This window comes from Macrotis lagotis, chromosome 1 (assembly GCF_037893015.1).
Source record: "Macrotis lagotis isolate mMagLag1 chromosome 1, bilby.v1.9.chrom.fasta, whole genome shotgun sequence".
Classification (NCBI taxonomy): Eukaryota; Metazoa; Chordata; class Mammalia; order Peramelemorphia; family Peramelidae; genus Macrotis; species Macrotis lagotis.
In genome coordinates, this window is record NC_133658.1 from 371,467,244 (window position 1) to 371,490,690 (window position 23,447).

Below are 23,447 nucleotides of genomic sequence, written 5' to 3' on the forward strand. Positions count from 1 at the left end.
GCCTTCTACATCAAAGTTACTATGTATCTATGATGTGGGCACACACCCACACATATATATCATATGTATGTACATATATAGGGCAGTGAGGTGAAGAGGGAGTGAATGATAGGCTAGTGAAAGAAGCCATACAAAGGTACAGAGGTGGGAGGTAATGTCATGTTTAGGAAACATATATATATATATATATATAAAGTGGGTAAAAGGGAGGGAGGTATGTGACATTAATCTGGAAAAGTGAGCTAGAACCAGAATGTGATGGTTTTACATACTGAAGCTGGAGAGTTGTTATTTTTTTCCTAGAGGCAACATGGGAACCACAGAAGATTAAAAGTTGGGGAGTGACATGACCAGTGCTTAAAGGAGATATGGGCAGCTATACAGAACACAGATTGAAGAGGGGAGAGATTGGAAGCAGGGAGACCAATTTGGAGGCTATTGTAATAATGTATACTGGAAGTGTTGAGGGCCTAAACTAAAGTGGTCACCCTATGAGAAAAGAAAAGGGGACTGATGCCAAACAATGTAGTCATCTTTAACTTCTTCCCTTTTCTTTCTTTTTTTTAAAGGTTTTTGCAAGGCAATGGGGTTAAGTGGCTTGCCCCAGGGCCACACAACTAGGTAATTATTAAGTGTCTGAGGCTGGATTTGAACCCAGGTCCTCCTGACTCCAGGGCCAGTGCTCTATCCACTCCTTCCTTTTTCTTAATTGCGCTTATCATATCAGTTGCTAAGTCTTGAAAACAAAATTTCCCTTTACTTTATTCTGTTCTATTCCAATCTTTACTCCAATCTGTGGGGCAGCTAGGTGGTGCAATAGCATACCAGACCTGGAGTCAAGAGGACATGAGTTCAAATCTGACCTCAGACACATGACATTTACTGACTGTATGATTTTAGACAAGTCACTTAACCCTGACTGCCTCATATCCAGGGGCCATCTAAAGTTGCCTTGATTCATGCCTGGCTACTTAATCCAGATGGTTCTGGAGGAGAAAGTGAGGTTAGTGACTTAGCATAGCACTCCCACTCAAATCCAATTCACTTGCTTGTCATAACATCATTTTCATGGTCTTCTTTGAGAATGAAGGACAAAACGTCATTACCACCTAAAACAAGTGGTCTCTAAAGTTGGAACCAGAGAGGCTAAAGCCTGACTCTAAGAGGTATATTAAAATAATTAGAAAGTTGTAAAATGGGTAGGATAATTGAGATTTGACTCGAAAACAACTATGTCTACCCTTGCTCTCAACTTCCATCCTTTCTCAGGGAGGTGTAAGCCCCTTAAGGAATTATTACCCATTACCTGTTCCCTGCCCCAGTACTAGTGAAGATTTTCTTTAAGATTTCATTGGGAAAATCTGTCACACCTATCTCTTCTCCCAATGCATACTCACTCCTTGATCTCCAGAGACCATCCTGGGGTTAGAGCATAGGACCTTCTAAGGATCTGTATTTGCTCTCAAGGGGTCAGTGACAAGTTATTTCCTCTATCAGTTTTGAAAAGAACAGTGAGTTGGATAAGGATAAGCAGGACTGATGGTATATACTAGATAGCAGCTTCCATTACATTTTCCCCTCAAATCACCACCTCTTAAAAATGTTCTAATTCCTACCACAGTTTCAAATTTAACTCCTCATTCCCTTGACTCTTTCTCTCCCTCACTCAACATATCAAATCAATGGTCAAATTAAATTCTTTCTACCACCTCATTTTTTACTTGGCCTGTTTTTTCCTACTCCCAGTTACAACCCTGGTTGAAGTCCTTATGTGCATTTCCTGAATTACTTGTAATAAATAGCTTCTTCATTTTCCTGTACCTTAAACCGTTCTACCTTCCAATTTATCCTACACATAACTGTCAAAATGATTAGTATGAACCTAACCATGTTATTTCCCTATGCAATAAACTCCAGTGGCTCTCTAGTTTTACCCCTAGGATGAAACATTTCATATTATATCATCCTTTAAAAATTTTAAATGTGTAAATTTTTATAAAGTACATAATTATTATACAGTAATACATGTATGTATAGTTTATAAATACACACACATATCAAGGGCATATAGTCCATTTTTTTCTTAGTTGGGGGTATTGATCTAGACTATTTTGGCAGATTCCCAATCAATCTCACCAGCCTATTTTTCTCTACAATCTACTACTGCCACAATAACCTTCCAAAATAACCTTCCACTGCCACAATAACTTTCCAAAAAGCACCTCAGTGACATTACTCCCTTTGCTCACCAGCCATTGCCTACTAAATAAAATCCAAGCTACTTTTCCATTATTTTTCTACTATTTCCTTTAGATGTACTTGTCTACATTGCCCCTCTACTCCAGCCAAAGTGAATCACTTGTTTTAAGACCTTATTAACCTGTGCTTCTCACATCCCTTTCCAATCATAAATACTTTTGTTCATTCTGTTTTTGGAGGTGTCTTATTCTTGAAATCTTTCCAGTAACATTCTTGACTTTTGGAAATATATGGCATTTACCTGTTAAATATTAAATCTGATTCTTAGAAAATATTGTTAATGTAATCCAAAGTTCGGATCATATATTTATTTAGCATTATTAAACACCATTATTGCAATGTTCTATAGTAGGCACTGGGAGGCATAGAAAAATAAAGGTCTTGGAAAATTATTTAGAAAGCAAGTGTCTTCGTGTACACACACACACACACACACACACACACACACACACACACACACACACAGAGAGATACTTTTTCTCTCTTTCACTCTCAGGTGTGTATAAGTTGAAGATCTGTCTTTTAAACTATCTAAAGCAACTACAACATTCCTCCTATAATCCACCCCACTGCTTGGCTATCAAGTGAACTAGAAGCAAGGGTCATTCTAAAAACAAGTTTGCATTACGCAATGTTTTAGATTATAAAATTCCAAATTCCTTCTACTGCCTGTGAGAAACAAAAAGAACAAAAAAATTAACTAGATCCCAATTTTCTTTTTTTATTTAAAATTTTTTCCAATTACAGGTAAAAAATAGTTTTCAACACTCACTTTGTTAGATTAGGAGTTCTACCATTTTTCTACCTTTCCTTTCCCTCCCTCCCTCCCTATGATAGCAAATAATCTGATATAAATTAAACATGTACAATCATAATGAACATATTTCCACATCAGTCATATTGTGAACAAAAAATAAGAACAAAGTGGGGGGGGAGAATCATGAGAAAGGAAAAAAACCATAAAAAACTGTTTTTAAAAAAGTGAAACTAGTATGCTTTGGTCTACATTCAAGACTCCATAGCTTTTTTTCTGTATGGGGATGGCATTTTTCACCACAATAAAGCCCTATTAGAAAAAAACAAACTTAATTATTTCCAAGTACTTAGTGAACATTTTGAACTGGATGTCCCATAGGATCTCACATTCAACATATCCAAAATGGAACTAATCACCCCCCCCCACTCTCCTCTTCTTTTCGAAACTTTTCTGTTAAGGGCACCAACAAATACTACTTACTCCATTTCTCAGGTTGTGACCTTGGTTTCCCACAAGATGTCTCATTCTTACTCACCCCACATACTCAATCATTTGCCAAATCTTGTTTTTTCTTCATGTATAATTCCTTTCTATTCATATAACTACACCCTAATTCAGGTCCTTTTCCCCTCTCATCTGGGTTATTACAAGTCTTCTAATTGCTACTTCTGTTGCTACTCACTTTTTTGGAATTCAATAGATAGACAAGAGATGGGTAAAAATTATAATGAGGACAGAAGGTGAATAGAGAAAGATGGTAGTGACAACAAAGTGATTTCCTAAAATGTCACCTTCATGCTCAACAAATGCCAGTGGCTTTATAGTACCTCCAGAATCAAATATAAAGTCCTGTGCTTGGCTCTTCTCAAACTGACCACTTTCTATCTTTCTAGTCTTCTTTAAGTATACTCTTTTCCATGTATTCTACAATCCAGAGTATTAGTATCATCCTACTTACTTGTTCTTTGCACGTGATATTCCATCCCCATGACTTTGCAGCACTGGTTATCTTCAATACCTGAATACTCTCCACCTCTTGTCATTCTAGCCTTCCTTCCAGTTTAAATGTTACTTTGGCAAGAAACCTTCTTGATCCTCATATTCACCTGAGTCTTCAGTTCTAAGGTTACCTTCTTTCCAGTCTACTATTTTGAATGTGGTCCTCCACAAGATAGGCATAAAGTTCCTTGAGTCCTTATCTTTGTATTTTTGCCTTTTTTTTGGTATTCCAGTGATTAGCACAAAGTTTGTAAGCACTGAAAATGCTGCTGGACTGACATATTTCTAATGGAAATGGAAAATAGGTCAATTTTTTTTAAATCCAGATTTGTTTACAAAGTGTTAGGTACAAGTAATTTGCTCAGGGCAAATGACTCCTTACAAAGCTGATTTGCCATTCCAGACACATTTTCACATTTACATTCAGACACACAGAGCAACAATCTCAAACCTAGATCCTGGAAACCAGTGCTTACTAGTTTTAGGCTGAGTTTACCCTCAGGGGGTCCTTGAAATCTAATCTAAGAGAGCACAAGCTCTTCTATATCAGCACAAGCACAAGGTCTACCAGCTGAAAAGCCCTTTTAAGTACAACTTCAAGGAACATCTGATTTCTGAGAACTAACTTTGTTAAATAAGAATATGCTCATTATCAAAAAGCTGAGTAGAGCAACACATGAAACTTAGAAAAATATGTAATGATCATCAGGGTCATATTGCCTCTACAATTTCTGCAACGAGGCAGCAGAAAAGAGGGTGGAGGGCATTAAAAATTAGTTTTTAAACTATTCATAAGCATTAACTTTACTATTGGTATTTTAAACTTGGAAGTCTTGTAAAGTAACTGACTTAGTGTACTACTTAAGGAATTTAACTGATTCAAAAAGTCATCTTCCCTATGAAGCAAAGGATTTCTTATGGTTCTTCTTAGAGAAGTAAATAAAGGAAGAATGGGCAGTTTGGGATTTATTCTGCATCCAGAGGCAACAAGAAACATTATTTAATGGGATATTTGATCATCTAAGACTAGAGTGACCAAAAGAAGCATTTTAAAACAAATTTTATTGATGCTTTGTTTTTTATACTACATTCATTTCTAAATGTACTCCTCTCCAATCCTTTACCTATCAAGATTTCTTGTCAAAACACATTAAAAATTTGCTAGCAAAACTAATGACATATCAGCTACACCTATTAGCTTATGCAATATTTTATACTCAAGTCCGCAACATCTCCAAGAAAAGGAGGGAAGTATATTTTCATGATAAGCATTTGTAAAAATATCACCATGAAAAGTAATTTTTAGCATTTATAGCAACATCTGTTGTAGAGGATAAAGAGACTGAGAAAGTCTATAAAGATCTTGATGAGATAATAATAATAATATAAAATATATAATACAATATACATAATATATAAAAGTATAATAATATATAAAATAATACATAAATATATAAAATAATAATAATAAATATCTTTATTTTAAATAAAATTTACTTTAATCTTTTTTAATTTCAATTAAAAATGGGCATAGGTAAAACAAAGATTATGAAGAAGTCTCATATACAACATGAATAATTCTGTATGTCAGTAAACAAAGGACATAGTAGGCATCAAATATCAAAAATAACCAAAACTCATTTTATTTTAATAGAATGCTAACCCTGGGTTCCTGATGTGCTATTCATTCCTGAATGATCTGTCTCTGAACAACCACAACACAGACTGGCTAGAATAAATTTTTTTTTTTAAATCACTGCCAAAGTGGAAGATTTAAAATCAGAAGGGTTAATGAGATTGACCTATTTAATCAAGATGAAAATGAAGACAAAGAGAAAACAGATAAAAGAAAATGTCAACATCTATAACCATCTCCTAAAGATATTTGTAAATCAATTGTCACAATTAGAAGACAAAAAAGCCTAGAAACAGCCTCAGCAAATAAATATTTTATCTCCTAGTCAAATAAACAACAGTTAAACTTTTAAAATTGCTTAGAATATAAATTCATTTTTAAAATCATGAAGAAGGTGCAAACAGCATCAGTCTCATAAAACAGAAACTGTGAAGGGAAAAGCAAACTTAATAGTATGACTGAGCAACATTATGACTTTAAATGACTTACAAATAAAAATGGACAGAGAGCAATAAAGACTGAAAACAGAAAAGATCTGTAGGTAGCTCATCATCAATGGCAATGAAACCAAAACATTTGAGTATCAGAGTTTTTAATTTTATGTATGAGTAAACAGTTATGGTCAAATGAGGAAAACAAAAAACAGAAAACAGAACTAGACCAAGCATACAAAAGAAAAGGAGATGTTCTAGAAGAAACTTAATTTTGAAAAATCAATTTTTATATGAAAGATAGAAAAAGTCCACAAAAAAGAAAATCTGAATATTATCCAAAAGAGCTATCAGTAATTGCTAACATATATGCCTACTTTCCTATATCTAACAAAATTTTTCTAAGACATATGCACTGAGGGCATCCATGATTAAAGTAAAAGAATGGAACAGATAGGTTTCTGCAAACAATATTGTATGGCAAGTCACTTATATACATTCAACCAATTCTAGAAATGTGCAGAGAAAACATTGTACTTCTTGTTTTAGACTACAAGAAAACCACCCACAAGGTATCTCTATCAAAATCATTCAAGATTAGCAACTTCTCTGATGGACATATTTTTTTTTAAGAAAGATTTTATTTATTTTTCCCCTGATCTTGCTTCCCCTCTCCCCCCCAACCCCCCACAGAAGGCAGTCTGTTAGTCTTTATATTGTTTCCATGGTATACATTGATCTAAATTGAATGTGATGAGAGAGATCATAGCCTTAAGGAAGAAATAAAGTATAAGATAGCAAAATTACATAAAAGATAACTTTTTTAAAAAAATTAAAATGTAATAGTCTTTGTTCAAACTCCACAACTCCACAATCAACTCTGGATATAGATGGTATTCTCCATCACAGGAAACCCCCAAATTGTGTGATTGTTGCACTGATGAAACGAGAAAGTCCATTAAGGTTGACCACCACCCCCATGTTGCTATTAAGAGTGTTCAGTGTTCTTCTGGTTCTGTTCATCTCTCTCAGTATGAGCTCACGAAAATCCTTCCAGGCTTCCCTGAATTCCCATCCCTCCTGGTTTATTTTTAGAATGATAGTGTTCCATGGCATACATATACCACAGTTATTATTCCCCAACAGGACATTCACTTAATTTCCAATTCTTTGCCACCACAAACAGGGATACTATGAATATTTTTGCACAAGTGATGTTTTTACCCTTTTTTCATTATCTCTTCAGGGTAAAGACCCGGTAGCAGTATTGCTGGATCAAAGGGTATGTACCATTCTTGTTGTCCTTTGGGCATAATTACAAATTGCTCTCCAGAAAGGTTGGATGAGTTCAGAGATCCATTAACAATGTATTAGTGTCCCAAAGTTACCATATCCCTTCCAACATTGTCCTTTCTGGTCATACTGGCCAGTCTGAGAGTGTGAGGTATTACCTCAGAGATGCTTTAATTTGCATTTCTCTAATAAGTAGTGATTTAGAGCAATTTTTCATGACTATGGATCGCTTTTTATCTCATCTGTAAATTGCCTTTGCATATCCTTTGACCATTTGTCAACTGGGGAATGGCTTGTTTTTTTAAATTTGACTCAGTTCTCTGTATATTTTAGAAATGAGTCCTTTGTCAGAAATACTAGTTGTAAAGATAGAGTCCCAACTTACTACATTTCTTTTGATCTTGGTTACAGTGGGTTTTGTCTATGCAAAAGCTTTTTAATTTAATGTAATCAAAATTGTCTAGTTTGTTTTTAATGATATTCTCCATCTCTTCCTTGGTCATAAACCCTTTCCATAGATACGAGAGGTAAACTATTCATTCCTTGATCTCCTAGTTTGCTTATAATATTGTTTTTTATGTCTAAATCCTGTATCCATTTTGATTGTATCTTGGCATAGGATGTGAGGTGTTGGTCTAATCCAAGTTTCTGCCATACTAACTCCCAATTTTCCTGAGTTTTTATTTTATTTTTTAGGTTTTTGCAAGGCAAATGGAGTTAACTGGCTTGCCCAAGGCCACACAGCTAGGTAATTATTTTAATGTCTGAGACCAGATTTGAACCCAGGTACTCCTGACTCCAGGGCCGGTACTTTATCCACTGTGCCACCTAGCTGCCCCCCAAGAGTTTTTATTGAAGAGAGTTTTTATTCCAATAGCTGGACTCTTTGGGTTTATCAAACAACAGATAACTATAATCATTTCCTGCTATTACACCTAGTTTATTCCACTGATCCACCACTATTTCTTAGCCAATACCAGACAGTTTTGATGACTAATGTTTTATAATATAACTTTAGATCTGGTAAGGCTAAGCCACCTTCTTTTGCACTTTTTTCATTGAATCCCCAGAAATTCTTGACTTTTTATTTCTCCATATGAATTTGCTTACAACTTTTCCTAATTCATTAAAGTAATTTTTTGGAATTTTGATTGGTAGGGCACTAAACAAGTAGTTTAATTTTGGTAGAATTGTCATTTTTATTATATTACCTTGGCCTATCCATGAGCAGTTGATATTTGCCCAGTTATTTAAATCTGATTTAATTTGTGTAAGAAGTGTTTCATAATTGTTTTCAAAAAGTTTCTGAGTCTGCCTTGGCAGGTAGACTCCTAGGTATTTTATATTGTCTGAAGTAACTTTGAATGGGCTTTCTCTTTCTAGCTTGCTCTGCTGCATCTTGCTAGTCATATATAGAAATGTTGAAGATTTATTTTATATCCTGCAACTTTGTTAAATTTGCTAATTATTTCTAGCAGTTTTTTTAGATGATTTTTTGGGATTCTCTAGGTATACCATCATGTCATCTGCAAAAAATGAAAGTTTTGTCTCTTCCTTCCCAATTCTAATATGATATTGAATAGTAGTAGTGATAATGGACATCCTTGTTTCACCCCCAATCTTAATGGGAATGCCTCTAGCCTCTCCCCATTGAATTTAATGCTTGTTGATGGTTTCAGATATACTGCTTATTATTCTAAAGAACAGTCCATTTATTCCTACACCTCTAGTGTTTTTTTAGTAGGAATGGGTACTGTATTTTGTCAAATGCTTTTTCAGCATCTATTGGTATAATCATATGATTTCTGATAGGTTTGTTATTGATATAATTAATTATACTAACAGTTTTCTTAATATTGCACCAACCCTGCATTCCTGGGATAAATCCTACTTGGTCATAATGTCTGATGGAGTTAAAGAATGCAATCCATCCCAGAGACAGAGCTAATGGCATCTGAACATAGACTTAAGTACTTTTTTCCTATTTTTTTGAGGTTTCCCTATCATTTTGGGGGGAGAAGGGATTATGTTTACTTTTAACAACAAGATTATTATAATAATGTGAAAATTAATCATGAAAAAATAAAATTAAAAAAAGAATCATTCAAGATTCCCTGAAAGATGTAACAACACAAACTTCAACTTAGGTCAATGAGCTTTTGCTAATGAAGATGATTAGCAATGAAGAAGGAATAAAATAGGAAACTACATTCACAAATGGTCTTATCCATAGTAATGGACTAGATCAACCAATTATTCTATCAATTTCAATATAGCATTTGTTAATGTGTAGGCACAGTGTTAAGTACTTAATAGTCCCAGTTCCTAGGAACTGTAGCTGCACCTATCTTCATAATTAATTATTCATAAGTGAAAGGCAGCTATTATCTAGACTACGAAGTACAACTAGATAGATAACCTAACATATAGAACTGATCTTTTAGAGTAAATATTCTGATAGAAATTGTGCATGAACAGGGAGCGGGATCTAAAACTGAAAAGATAAAAAAGTTAGACTGCCTTTGGGAATGATCACAAGCTAAAAGTCAAGACCTATCAATATTAAGCATTGCTATTCTTTTGGTCATGTTGTATGGGTGTATTCCACACCCTCCAAAAAATTAAAGGTTACTCAAAAGGCAACAAAGAGAACTAGGATGAGAATGATCAGGCTACTTTACATTATAAATGAAGAAGTGCATAACATGTCATCAAAAAAATTAGGATTAGGAAAAAACCACAGATGAGTTGATCATATAGCAAAGAAAGAAAGAGCGATAATCAGTAAACAACTTGTGTGATCCACCAGTATTAAATATCTAGCCTGCAATATACAGGGTGGATTCTTTATACAAATCTTAGGATGTGGTAGACGAGTTTGGTGTAGGATAGTTGGAGTATGACCTGGATCACTGGGAGAAATAGCTACACTGATGAGATCAGAGATATGTATGAAAGCTGACTGAGCTTCTATGGCTTAGAAATACAAAGTAAGTAGCAGGAGTTAATAATGAATTATACAAAAGAATACCTGATAAGAATTATCAACAGATAAATGATAAGCAGTCAACAACATGCACTAATGAAGTGCCTACTATATATGCAAGGCACTGTGCTAAATGCTGGGAATACAAGGAAGGGCAAAATTAGTCCCTGCTCTCCTACAAACAAGATAAAAAAAAGATAAAGACAATCAACAGAGGACCTATTTCATATTTTTTCAAGAAGCAACTGTAGCTTCATAATATAAGATCATCATTTATGGATTAATCCTTAAACTCAGATTCTTACTGGGAAAATGGAAACTTATGAAGTTAATATATGACCAAGTAAGTTAACCTCATAATAACTATTCTCAAGGGATTAAAGCAATCTTTTAAGTGTGAATAAAACTAGTGAGTTCAAAGAAGCCTTAAAATATACAAGTTATTATGCAGATTTTCTAAACCATTAATAGGTTGAATTTGTATAAAACCCCGATTTCTGCAGTGTTCAAACAAGCTAAATCCCTCCTGGTTTATAACCCAAATTAGCACAAGCTAGAAAGATTTTGTCATTTCTTGAAACAGTCCAGTTACTGACAACAGAAAAATGTTGCATTTCAAAATAGTCCTTTATTTTGTGTTTTAATCCAAATAAATTCTCTATGAAGACATAAGAACCACAGAAACTAAACTGATCTTCAAAATTTAACCTATGCCACATCCCTAATCCCTAGATGATAAGTGGATTTAAAACATATTTTAAAATTTGACTCTCATATTTTTCTAGTAAATTCTCACTAAAAGATCACAGGAAATTAGAATTGGAAGGGTCCATATAGGGAATACAACCTGATCATTTCATAAATGAGGACAGAGCTTGATAGCATAAACTAAATTAAGTAAATCAAGCTTCGGCTATTCTTTGAAAGAAACACTATATTACTTATATCCTCAAAAATGAACTCCAATAAACATTTAAATTTATAGCAGAGTCTATGTGCTATTCTTTTTATGTGAAGATGGTACTAGTAATCCTTTTCCAGGAGGGCATGTATGAATACTGTCTGGGAAGTTAAGTGATCTAGTACTCAGTTGAGATTACAGAATTTGAAGCTAGGAAGAACCTGAAATATGTTTACCAACCCCTTCATTTTATACGATAAGGGCTGAAAATATTAAGTGACTTGCTCAGAATCATAGGAGTATTAAGTAGCGGGACCAGGCAGGATATGAATACAGTTTCTCTGATACCGAATTCGCTACCATTCCATTACTCCTTCTCCTAGCATTATTTGGTGTTTCCCAAAATTAAAGCCCCAATTAGACAAAATTTTCATTTAAATCTGCTAGTCTTCACATTTTCCCCCAATTATCTCTCAAAAGAAAAAGTGTAAATAAAGGGATCCATTAACCCAAGTACCTAAAGATTGGGGAGGGGAAGAAAGGAATGTTGAATCAGAGCTAATCAAGGATCACCATATAAGCTTAGTTATATCATTTCCTGTTTCTTAATTATTTCATTTTTAAAAGATGTTACTACCTACCTTAACAAGAGGCAAGGAAAGTAAGTGGATATTTGCAAAGCAGGAAATAAGGTATTATAATCAGAAAAAGGCTCCATTTAGAAGCAAAAAACTAGAAAAAAGGTCATCTAGTATGCAGCCTTTAGGCAGGACCACTTCGCTCCAGATTAATGAAACTCTCTGGTTTTATAATTCATTGTGTAACAAACTTCTCTAAATTTTCCATAGTGCAAGTCATTTCATAGGCTCGTGATCAGAGTTGGAAGGGACTTCATTCAGATCATCAGTCCAACCTCCTCATTTTACAGATGAAGAAATGGGGAGTCCCTGTACAACTGGCTTTGGCTCACACTGTCTCTAATGCTGAGCTTAAAAACTCAAAACTCCTTTAGGTTCAAATCACATGTGATCTTTCCAGCTCACCTAAGTGGCTACCCTTCTTTTGCTCTCAAAACTAAAAAGAGCTCAGAGTAAAAGCTAAAGGACCATCTATTTTAGTCCATACCTCAAACTTCCCTAAGCTACCCCTAAAAAAGGTGTCTATATCTACAAATAAACACAAACAGTTCTGTGGCTGATTTAAATTGTTTGCTAAATGCAGTGAAGTAGATTCTACTAGGAACTTAACCTAAAGTTCCAACAGAAAACTAAATCCCATGGTTCCTACTTAGACAAAATTTGTTTAGAAATAAATGTGCAAGAACTTAAAAAGAGCACTAACATAAGTGAGCAAATGACTGACCAGACAGAACATATGAAAAAATCTACCTAAATCCAAAGTACAATAGGATAACTGCAAAACTAGGATCTGCCTCACCTCCATTTGTGAACAAATGTCTTCATAAATATTTCAGCCTCTGAAAAAGAAGCTATGTAGAAACACTAAGAAAGAGGACTGTTCCCAGATTTTTTTCATTTTTTCAGTCCTGTTCCAGAGCAACCTGCTTCTCCAAACAGGTTTGGCAAACATAAATTATGTTCTTCAACCCCTACTGAGGGGCTGTTGAGCTGAGATCTCCCCTTAGAAAGAGCATTCCATCCCTTTCAGAATTCACGGGAGTACAAGAGGACTCCCAGAATTTGATGCTATTTCTCTTTTCCTCTCCCAATCTGTGATAATAAATCTGGACAATCCAAATGTAACCCACTCCAATCCTACCTCACCCTTCCTTCATCCACAACTCTTTACATGTATTCACTGTGCCCTCTGAGAATTCTATTCCTTCATTTTAGACCTCTTGCTACTAGGTTTCTTCATCTTCACCTCAACTCTGTTGTTGTCAAGTTGATGCCAACAATCTGACCTTCTAACTCCACATTCTTCTCAACTTTTTATAATCACTTCTTCACTTCACCAAGGCTGCACATTCATTCAATCTTCCCATTACCCACAGTATTACATGTAAACAATCAAAAACTTTGAAATTCCTTTATCAGTTCATAACCTCCTCTCTTCCCACATCTCCCTGTAATCTAATCTTCTTTAGCCTAGTCTCTACATTCTTAATGGAGTCTAATTCTTCCATCCTTCAGTACTTTTCCAAGCTCATGAACCTTTCTCTGACTTGCCTTTTTAAATTTTTCAACTCTACATCATCTTCTACTCTTGAATCCCTTGGCCCTTGCTCAATCTCAACATATAATCATATACTTCTTCAGCTTCTACTTACTTGAGGCATAACAGAGCTTAAGGATATCACATAACTGAGCCAAATGGGTATTTTATACATTTATGCTTATCTAATCTTTTAATCTAATTGGGATCCCTGGCAAGAATAATACTTTTATTCTATCATTCTATCATTGCCAATTCTGACACTTTGCATTCCAAACCTAAACAACCTCCAAAAATTCCCCCCACACACAGATAAGAACTCTGTCTCATACTTTACCAAGAAACAAGAGATATCCTCAGTGAGGTTATTGTTTCTTCTTTTGTCTGTATCTCAAAATCTCAACAGTGATAACTATTATCCCTCATTCCATTCTCTCTTCTTTTAGTCCCTGATAAATAGGTGACCCTTCTCTTAGCCAAGGTCTTTACCCTTGATCCCATTTCTTCCCTTGGTCAGTAGACTGCCCCATATAATCCACCAGCCCCCCTTCCCAATAATCTTCATTCCTTCAAATGTTGCCTAAAACACATCCAAGATCACCTTCAAAAAGCCCTTAAAATACTCTCCCAGTGCTAAAAATATTGTTCCATAAATCTTTCACTGAAACTCCAAGGAAGAAAAGTTGCCTAAACACATTGTCCCACTTCATCTCTTTTTTTGGATGGATGTATTCAATCCTAACCTCTCTCCTGACCTTTAGTCTCACATCTTCAACTACCTATTGAACATCTCAAACTGGATGACTAATAGATGACAATTTAAAACTCAAAATGTCCCAGACTAAACTCACTACCTTTCTCCTAAACTCTTCCCTCTTAAGCATCCCATTATTATCCAGAGCAACACTATCCTCCCATACAACCAGGCTTGAAATCTAGATGCATCCTGAGATTTCATCACTCTTGTCAGTCACCTCCATATAGCCAACATCTCCCATCTATGCCTCTTCCCTCCTATGAAACTCATCATCTCATACCTAGAGTACTGTGATAGATTTTGATAGGTTTATTTGCTTCAAGTCTCTCAACATTCTAGTTTATCATTCTACTCAGCTTTCAAAATGATTTTCCTAAAGAACAAATTAAACCATGTCACTCTCCTATTCAATGAACTCTAGAAGCTCCTTCTCACTCCCAAGATTAAATATAAAATCCAATTTGGCACTAAAAACTCTTCATAATCTAGCCCCTTACCAGCTTTTCAATCTTCCTATGCCTTAGCTGCCCCGTCTTCCTCATACTCTGAAATCCAATGATACTGGCCTCCTTCCTGTTCCCTGTACAAGACATTTCCCAATTCCATGTATTTTCATGGCTGCCCCCCAAGCTTGGAATGGTTTCATTCCTCATCTCCAGCTCCTGACTTCCTTCAAGTCTCAGATAAAGTCCCTCCTTTATTTGCCAAAGGAATAAAAACAAGACCTGCTTCAGAATGGGACAGTTAGATGAAGGAGGCAGGAATACATATTTCATGGTAGAGAGAAGATGAAATGTTTATAAGAGCAAAGTAGGATCATTTTGAGGTCTCAATAAATCTCAAACAAATCATGTTAACATTTTCTTAATGATAGATTATTTATACATCTCTCCTACATCTTAGGATAGAAAATGATAACCTGGCATTGTCTAGCAGATAATTCTCAATATTACATGTGAAAAAAATTCCATAGCAAAGCAGTATAATCTAGATTTTCAATTTAGTCTCAATGGTTATAAGTTTGCTTCTGAATTACACACTTTACTAATACTCAAGAGCAATACTTGTGCATACTTACAAGAGGTAGCAGCAAACAGAGGAGGTTATCAGCATGGTGATGATAACACTAAAAGAAAAAAAAATAAAGTAATCAATCACAAGATAGACAACTGTTTAACTAAACTGTAGTGCTTCTAGTAAATTGATTTCAGTCATTTCTAAACCAAAAGATTCTAAGCCACAGACCATGCAGAGTGTTTGTGTGTAAGTCCTTAACACATTGCAGTATTTTACATGGATGATCAAGACAGTACATAATTATTTAGATAGCTAAATATTAGTAAAAAAAAAGATAAAGAGGGTAGCCTCAAAGTCCTGGTCCAGTTTTAAAACAATTAAAGTTTTAAATTATTAAAGCTTAAAACTGGACTAAGACTTTTGGGACACTGTATTAAACAGTGTTCATCTGTGATGCCCTCCCTATTGATGAGTTTAAAAAGATTAAGTCAAATGGTATAAAACCTCAAAGTAAACTAACTAAATGGTTTCCATTTTCAGTTAGGAAAAAATGCAAAAAATCAAAATCATCTGTACTCTCAAAGTAACAACTTCTCATTTTCTATTATTCTTTATCTACAGTTAGAGATCCTCAAACATAATATTTAAAACTAAATTAATCCTCTATATCATTCTCCAATGTCTATATCCATTCCCATTTCAGATTATTATAGAATTGTAGACCTAGGGCTAGAAGGGGTCTTAAAAGAAATTTTGTCCACACCCACCCCCTTCATTTTTATAGAAGAGTGATAACCAAAGAGGTGACTTGTCCAAGATCACGCAAGTAGTAATCAGGAGACCTAGGATTTATACTGGTGTTCTCTGCCTCCAAAGTCAATGCTTCTTCCATCGCCACATGCTACCTTTAGTCATATCGATATTTACAATCATATTTTTTATTCTTCCCTTTTTTCTTCATTCCTGATAAAATTCAGGAACCGGATTCTATTGATTGTTCCTATGAAAGTCTCTCCACCCCAGTGTTGCAGCTCTACCATCACTACTGTTAGTCCTTATTACCTCAGAAATAAACTACTGGGGTAGAGTTAGCATAGTAGATAAATGCTGGGCTTAGAGTCAGGAGAACCTCAATTCAAATCTTTCCTCAGACACTTAATAGTTGTTATTATTCCTGTAGGTCCTCCTAACTTGAAAGCCTTCAAGCCTTCCAATTCCTCTTATACAATGCCACTATTAACCTTTTCTTTTTAACTTTTACTGAGTCATTTTCCAATATACCTATTCTTCTCACCCCCAAATAAAACTTGATAAGAGAAACCACCTGAACTTGTATTGCAAGCTTCTTCATCCTCTCTTGGAGAAGGAAATGGCAAACTATTCCAATTACCTTTGCCAAGAAAACCTCAAATGAGGTCATGAAGAGTTGGATATGCCTGAACAACTGAATCTCCTCTCTACAAAGGTATAGGCCTATTTGCTTAACATCTTTCAGCCAACATCACTACAGTTCCTTGAAAATGTAAAATACAGAAGGGAAGAAGGTATTACTTTGTAAAAAGTTTAATTTTGAAGAGGAAAGAAACTCCATACACTTTTTCAATTTCAGATATATTCTCTTTAATAAGTAGAAGTGATAGATACTATCCCTCTGGGAATAGAAAGCTTAATTTTAGCTATCAAATTTTTCATCATTTTTCTCCAGGAAAAAAAAAGAAAAAGAAACCACTTGAGCCCATAGTAAAAATATAAACCACATTCCACATCTCTTTTCCCCACTTCCCTCCTCTCTATTGAGAGATGTGTTTCATCACTCATTCTCCACATTTCACCACAAGATGGCTGCATTTTGGTATTGTTTTCATTTCCACTTTAAACTGTACTGTGTTTATTATTCTCTTGCTTCTACTTATATTACTTTGAATCAAATATTACTGTGAATTTTTAAATCAGTTTTTCTTCAATGGAATTAGAGAACTTGGATTAAAATCTTGCCTACCCATGTGACCCTGGGTAAATCACTTTTTATCATTCCAAGGACTTTAGTTTACTCATTGTAAATTGAGATTAGACTAGATAGCTCCCTTTCCCTGTCAAGATCTATGACTAATTTTATATGCCACAGATTTTTCAAGCATTCCTCAATTAATGGGTAGTCACTTTGTTTCTTGGAGTTTGTTTTTGCTATAATAAAAAGTGCTATCTCTAATATTTTCATCTCTATGAAACTTTTCTGTCTTTGACTTCTTGGGGTATATTCTCAATAATGAGATTACTAGATTAAAGGGTATATATAATTAGGTCAGTGATTTTTCTTACCTAATTCCAAATTATACAGTCTTAGAAGAAATGGATCTAATCACGATAATAACCAACAAAATGATATATCAGTTTTATCTTCAAGATCATTTAAATTATCTTTGTCAATTTGGAGGTATGAAATAAAATCTCAGAATTGCTTTCATCTATATTTCTCTTCTTTGTATACCCAATGCTTAGTACAGTGTCTAGCACATGGTAGACACTTAATAAATTGAAATTTGTCTTGGTTGATTGTCCACAACTCTTTCACTGAAAACTATTGTACCATTTTTATATTGGGAAGGTTTGTCACTACCCAGAGTATAAAAGATAAACACCTTAGTCTAGGAGATATCTGGTCCTGTTCCACTAAATCTCCTACTACTTCCCTAAAACAACTCTCCTCACCTCACAGCTCCACATTCCCATTCAAAATGTTTATACCAAACTCCAAATATTTCAAGTTTTCACCCTCATCCTTTTACTGATCCTCCAACTTTTTAAATCTCACCATCCTCCAGGGAGTAGGTTCAAACCCTATCTTATTCAAAAGATCCTTTCAAACTATTCAGGCACACAACTCCTATAAAAATTATCTTTATCGCTTACTTTTGACACTTAATCTCTTCCTGGATCCATTACTTAATTGGGGTGTGTGTGTGTGTGTGTGTGTGTGTGTGTGTGTGTGTGTGTGTGTGTTGTATAGGCAGGCATTTTCCATCTCCCAACTATATTGACATAATATAATATTCACTTTTACAAATATTCTTTTAATAAATCTTGCAAAGTGCTTCCTCATTATTCTGTGAGATGGATCATATTCCTGATTGATAGTGTGAAGAAACACACGTAAGTTTAAAGAAGTAATGGGCCCAAGAGACAGATGAGTATTTGGAAGCACAGATTTAAAGTCAATCTCCTGACTACAGATTCTGCCTCCCTGATTCCTAGAAAATAAGGATCCTAGACTCAAATCCCTTCTTTGACAGTAGGGCAAATATTCAGATATTCGTTGAATAAATGAGAATAAGTTATCTATAGTCTCTAAAGAAAGAAGAAAATGTCTTTTTCTTTCCTGAAATCAAGCTTGTCCCTTGGCAAGATTTTGAAATACAAAGAGTTTACCTTTAACATTCACTGTTCAAGTCCTAGAGATCTTCCCAAACCCAGAAAATATCACCTTCCCTTTACTATCTCTTCCTTACTCCATCCTGCAATGCTTGGTTTACAATTAATTTACAAAACACCTTGTAGAGAGAGCAAGACCTGACTGAAAATAATCACTTAGGAAAGAGAGATGTCCTCATCTGGTGTGCATGTTATCACCTCTAGTTTGGGTGGTGCTATGAAATGGCAAATCATAAATCATCAGAAACAGCAGAAATTCCAAGAAAAGAATAAAAATGTTAGAAAATGTAGTAAGAAAAAACTCTAGAATCCCTGCATATTAAATTAATTGCTGTATTACACTCAACCCTAATATTACATTCTAAATATACTATAATTGCAAAAGCAATTTCATGTATTTTAAACAAAATTCTCTGAATTATGTAACATTTATCAAGTAGTAAGAGTTGTTCAAAGAGCAACTATTGATGAAGTAAATATTTTACATTTTTAATACTTTTCAGTAGCAAACAATGCATCCAATGAGCATTTAAGAACCAAAAAAACAAAATGAAAAATATTTCCTGTACTCAAGGACTGAGAGGGGAGGTGGGAAAGGAAGGAGGATGTAAATGAATAATTCATTTAGCAAATCAAATTATTTAGTATCTGTTAAATTTCACAACCTTGAACCAAATTAACATTTTCAAGATATCAAGTACTTTAGACAGGATAAGTTGTCTTAAGTTACAAATCATATGACTGAGCTTACAAGTGACTAAAGATCTCGAGAGTAAATGTCTTGATCTAGGCTTAAAAGAGAATGGAAAAAAATCTGCACTAAGAATAAATAAGTGTATAACAGAGAACTCTGCCCGCAAGAGTGCAAGGGTACTGAAACTCAACTATGCAGTAGGGCTGCAATCAAATTCCTAAGATGTGTAATCTTGGGTTACATGCTTCCTTTTGTCTGAGCCTGTTTCTTTACTTGTAAAAAGAAAAAGGATCAGGTCTATTATCAGCAAGCATTTATAAAGTGCATACTAAGTATTAGGCACAGAGCTGGCTCTGGAAATACAAAGAAAGGTTTGGTTTCCATTTTTAATGCAGAAGAAACTATGTACACACAACACATACATATGTGTATAAAGAAGTCAGTCTCAGACATTTTCTAGCTGGACAAGTCACTGAACTACTGTTTGTCTCAGTTTCCTCATCCTACCCTACCCCCCCCTCCAGTTTGTTGTGAGGATGAAATGAGATAACTATAAAGGGATTAGGTGGGCACTATTTAAATATTAATTATGCTGCTGCTGATTCAAAATATATATACAAGGTGATTTGGGGAGTAAGGACACAAGTAGCTGATTCAGAAGGCAGATTCGAAAGAAAGCCCCTTCCGCTCTAAAACCAGCTTTATCGAGTACCCTTATCTAATTACAGGGGGTGTTTCCGGACAGGAATATTACCTCTCAGCAGTTAAAGGACACAAGATGACTTTTAAAGAATATTTTTTAGCCATTGATCTAACTTCATACCTCTCGACATGGAAGGCACCGAGGGGCAGGGGAAGGAGCCCTGGGCTCTTAGTCTTTAGTCCTGGGATTCCAGGCCACCCTCACACTTACTAGCCCGTGGAGACGGTGACTAGGCATGTCATGCGACCTCTCCAGGGCCCAGCGCGAAGAAGACTCACAAACCCGAAAACCCCACCAATTATTACCACTCAGTGTAGGAAAGGCCTCGAAGTATGTGGGGATCCCGCGAGGCGATTAGCCAAGGGCTCCCCCAACCATTAACTGGGGGGCCGTACTTTGAATTCTTTGCGCTCTAAAACCCTTCCCGGGCTCGAGCAAAGCAGCCCGCGTTTGGCCTTGGGCATGACTTCTTTTTTCCGTTTCGGGCTGGGTCTTCCCAAACACCCCGAGGGGGAGCCCCGGCCCGGGCCCGGCTCGTCCCCCACGGGCCGCCCTCCCTCCTCCCCGGCCCCGCGCCGGGCGCTCCGGGGCTCCCCGGCCCGGGCCCTCCCTCCTCCCCGGCCCCGCGCCGGGCGCTCCGGGGCTCCCCGGCCCGGGCCCTCCCTCCTCCCCGGCCCCGCACCGGGGGCTCCGGGGCTCCCCGGCCCGGGCCCGGCTCGCACAGCGCCGGTTTGTGGCTGACGCGGGCCCACGCGGAAGTCCCGGGTGGGCCGGCGGGCCTCGCCCCGGCCTCCCCTCGACCCCCGGATACTCACCCTCTGTTGGGGCCTTTGGGGATAAAGCAAGGAACCAGGAAGGCGACGACCCCCCAGAACACGCTCATCACGATGATGGGCACCAGGAGGCCGGGGTACGCCATAGTTGCCGGCGTTCTCCTCCGGCCCGCTTGACCCCACCAGAACCCTCCGAGCCCAACCGGGAAGTGTCAACAAAGAACCCCGTGACTCCGCAGCCCGCCCCTTTTAACGTGCGCGTGCGCACCCAGGCCAGCCCCGCCCCCTACAGGACGTGAGCAGGTCTCGTGGACAGCTCTCTAGGGCCCCAGATCTGAGCTTTGCCCCCAGCTGGTCACTCTCGGGAACTGCAACCTTGATGCTGTTAATACAACGGAAGGGCCTGTATGTGTGGATTAATATTTATATATGTGAATGTGTTTTTTTTAATAAGACTATTCTATATGAACAGGAAATTTTCAGAAGAAATCAACGTCTAAAGATAAGAATATCAAGAGTCATAAATAACTAGTGATTAAAGAAATACAAATTAAAACTCCATAACTGGCTAATATGACAGAAAAAGGAAAATGACAAATGCTAAAGGGGATGTAGAAAAACTGATTAATTCACCAGTGGTGGAGTCGAGAACGGGTCCAACTGTTCTAGAGGAACAACTTGGAACTATGCCCAAAGGGTTATATGCATATCTTTTAACCTAGTAATACCATTGTATCCCAAAGAAATCAAAGGAAAAAATGAAAAGACTCATATCTACAAACATAATTATATTTATGGTAGTAAAGAATTGGACATTGATGGAATCTTCATCAATTGAACATCAGTTGAACATGTGGTGGTATGATTGTGATGGAATACTTTTGTACTATAAAAAATGACAAGCAGGATGGTTTCAGAAGGTAGAACCAGTTCATTTTTCATAGCAACCACTGTACTTAGGAGGATCAGCTGAGAACAATTTAGCTACCCTGACCAAGACAAGGATCAGAGGTAATTACAGAGAATACCATGATGAATTTCTCTACCTCAAAGAGAGGAATTGAAGCAGTCTTTTTTCAAACTGTCTTCATTCTTTTTTTTTTTGGCCATATAACTATTAAGGATATAAATATATTTTGTGTGACTTGAAATACATAATAAAATATTGCTTGTCTACATAAGGATTGGGGAGGTAAAAAAAGGAGGAAAATTCTAATTTGGAACTCAAATTTGTAAAAAAAATGGTAAAATTTTCTTACATATAATTGGGAAATATTTAATGACATGAATAAAATATTTTTTAAAAAATAGGATGAGGAAAAATTCCTGAAGATATTTTATGTTATTATATTTGACTGACAAAATTTGATGCCCATTCAGTGTTTACAATTTCCATGCCTAACTACCTACATAGCTTTGCCTTGAAATCATTCTTAACTAGTACTGTTTCTTCTTTAAATAAATTCATGGAGAGATTATTTGTGACCATTCAGAGACGTTTTTCTAAGAGTTTGGCTATAAGGAGAGATATAGGCTTTACCTGGAGGATAATTTGAGTCAAATGGAAAAAAAAATTGTTAGGAGCAAGAAAGGGGGCAGTTAGATGCTATACTGAATAGAACACCAGCCTAGGAGTCAGGAGGACCCGAGTTCAAATGCAACCTCAAACACCTACTAGCTGTATGACCTTGGGCAAACACTTCACTTAACCTTGATTACCTCAAAAACAAAAAAAAAATTGCAAGGAAAATCATTCTCTGAAAAAGAGAAAGATGGATGGAACTGAGGTGATTTGAAATGATTATTTGGAGATGAGATATCTTGAAACATGATCTCAATTTCTTCCATGGATAAGATCTGATAACAAGGCAAAGGCTGGAGTGATATAGGTGATTTGAGGAGAAAAAAGCATTGGAGAATGCAAGAGGAAGTTAATCAGAGAAAATAGGATTGGCACACTGGAATGAATGCCCAATTAAAATCATCTAAATATGTAGTAAACCTCACCAGGCTAGTTTGGGGATATCCTTCCACATCATTTGGCAGCACAGGTAAGTAGGAACAGAGACAATGGGTGGTGTGAGTCATCTGAGGGTTGGGATTTGGTAGAGAAATTCAGCAAGGGAAAACTGAATTAGAGAGTGGGAGACAATGTAAAGTCGGGATAGTTAAGTCTAAAGGAAGAGAAGAAAAGTAAAGAGAAGAGGCTGATGACTGGACAACAGGGAAAGTTGAGCTCTAATGTCCCTTTCACTTGTAAGGTCCCTTCTAAGTATGTATCTTCTTGAACCTGTGCCCCTACAAAAAGATGTGATTAGGTCACAAGTAGGAAGAAAATAAGTCTCTACATAACTCCTGCAAATAAGCCATTTAAGTGTAATTCTAGGAAGCTGGACCTATTATTATCCCTTTTACAGATGAGAATACTGAGACCTGTCTCATAGGTTGGCTATGACTTGCCCAGGGTCATGAGTCTGAAACTAGGTTTTGAATTTGGTCAATCATAATTCCAGGTCTAGTACTCTATCCTAGTCATCTCTAGTATCTACACAGAATTTAAGGAGATAAGACCTTCAACAAGCATGTTGAATTAACACAACACAATCTGCCACATGTAGGTTATAATCCTGAACAAAT

At 36.2% G+C, this 23,447-nt stretch overlaps 1 protein-coding gene across 1 annotated transcript in view; it reads right to left on the bottom strand.

Annotated features, from left to right (window-relative positions):
* ATP6V0E1 (ATPase H+ transporting V0 subunit e1) overlaps positions 1-21,037 on the bottom strand; it is a 41,524-nt gene extending 20,487 nt beyond the window's left edge. The window contains exons 1-2 of the mRNA XM_074212398.1: positions 20,853-21,037; positions 15,273-15,320 (exon numbers count right to left, since the gene is read on the bottom strand). Of these exons, the coding sequence (XP_074068499.1) occupies positions 15,273-15,320; positions 20,853-20,956 (152 nt within the window). The 5' untranslated portion in view covers positions 20,957-21,037. The remainder of the gene's footprint in view (positions 1-15,272; positions 15,321-20,852) is intronic.
* Between the last annotated feature and the right edge of the window lie 2,410 nt (positions 21,038-23,447).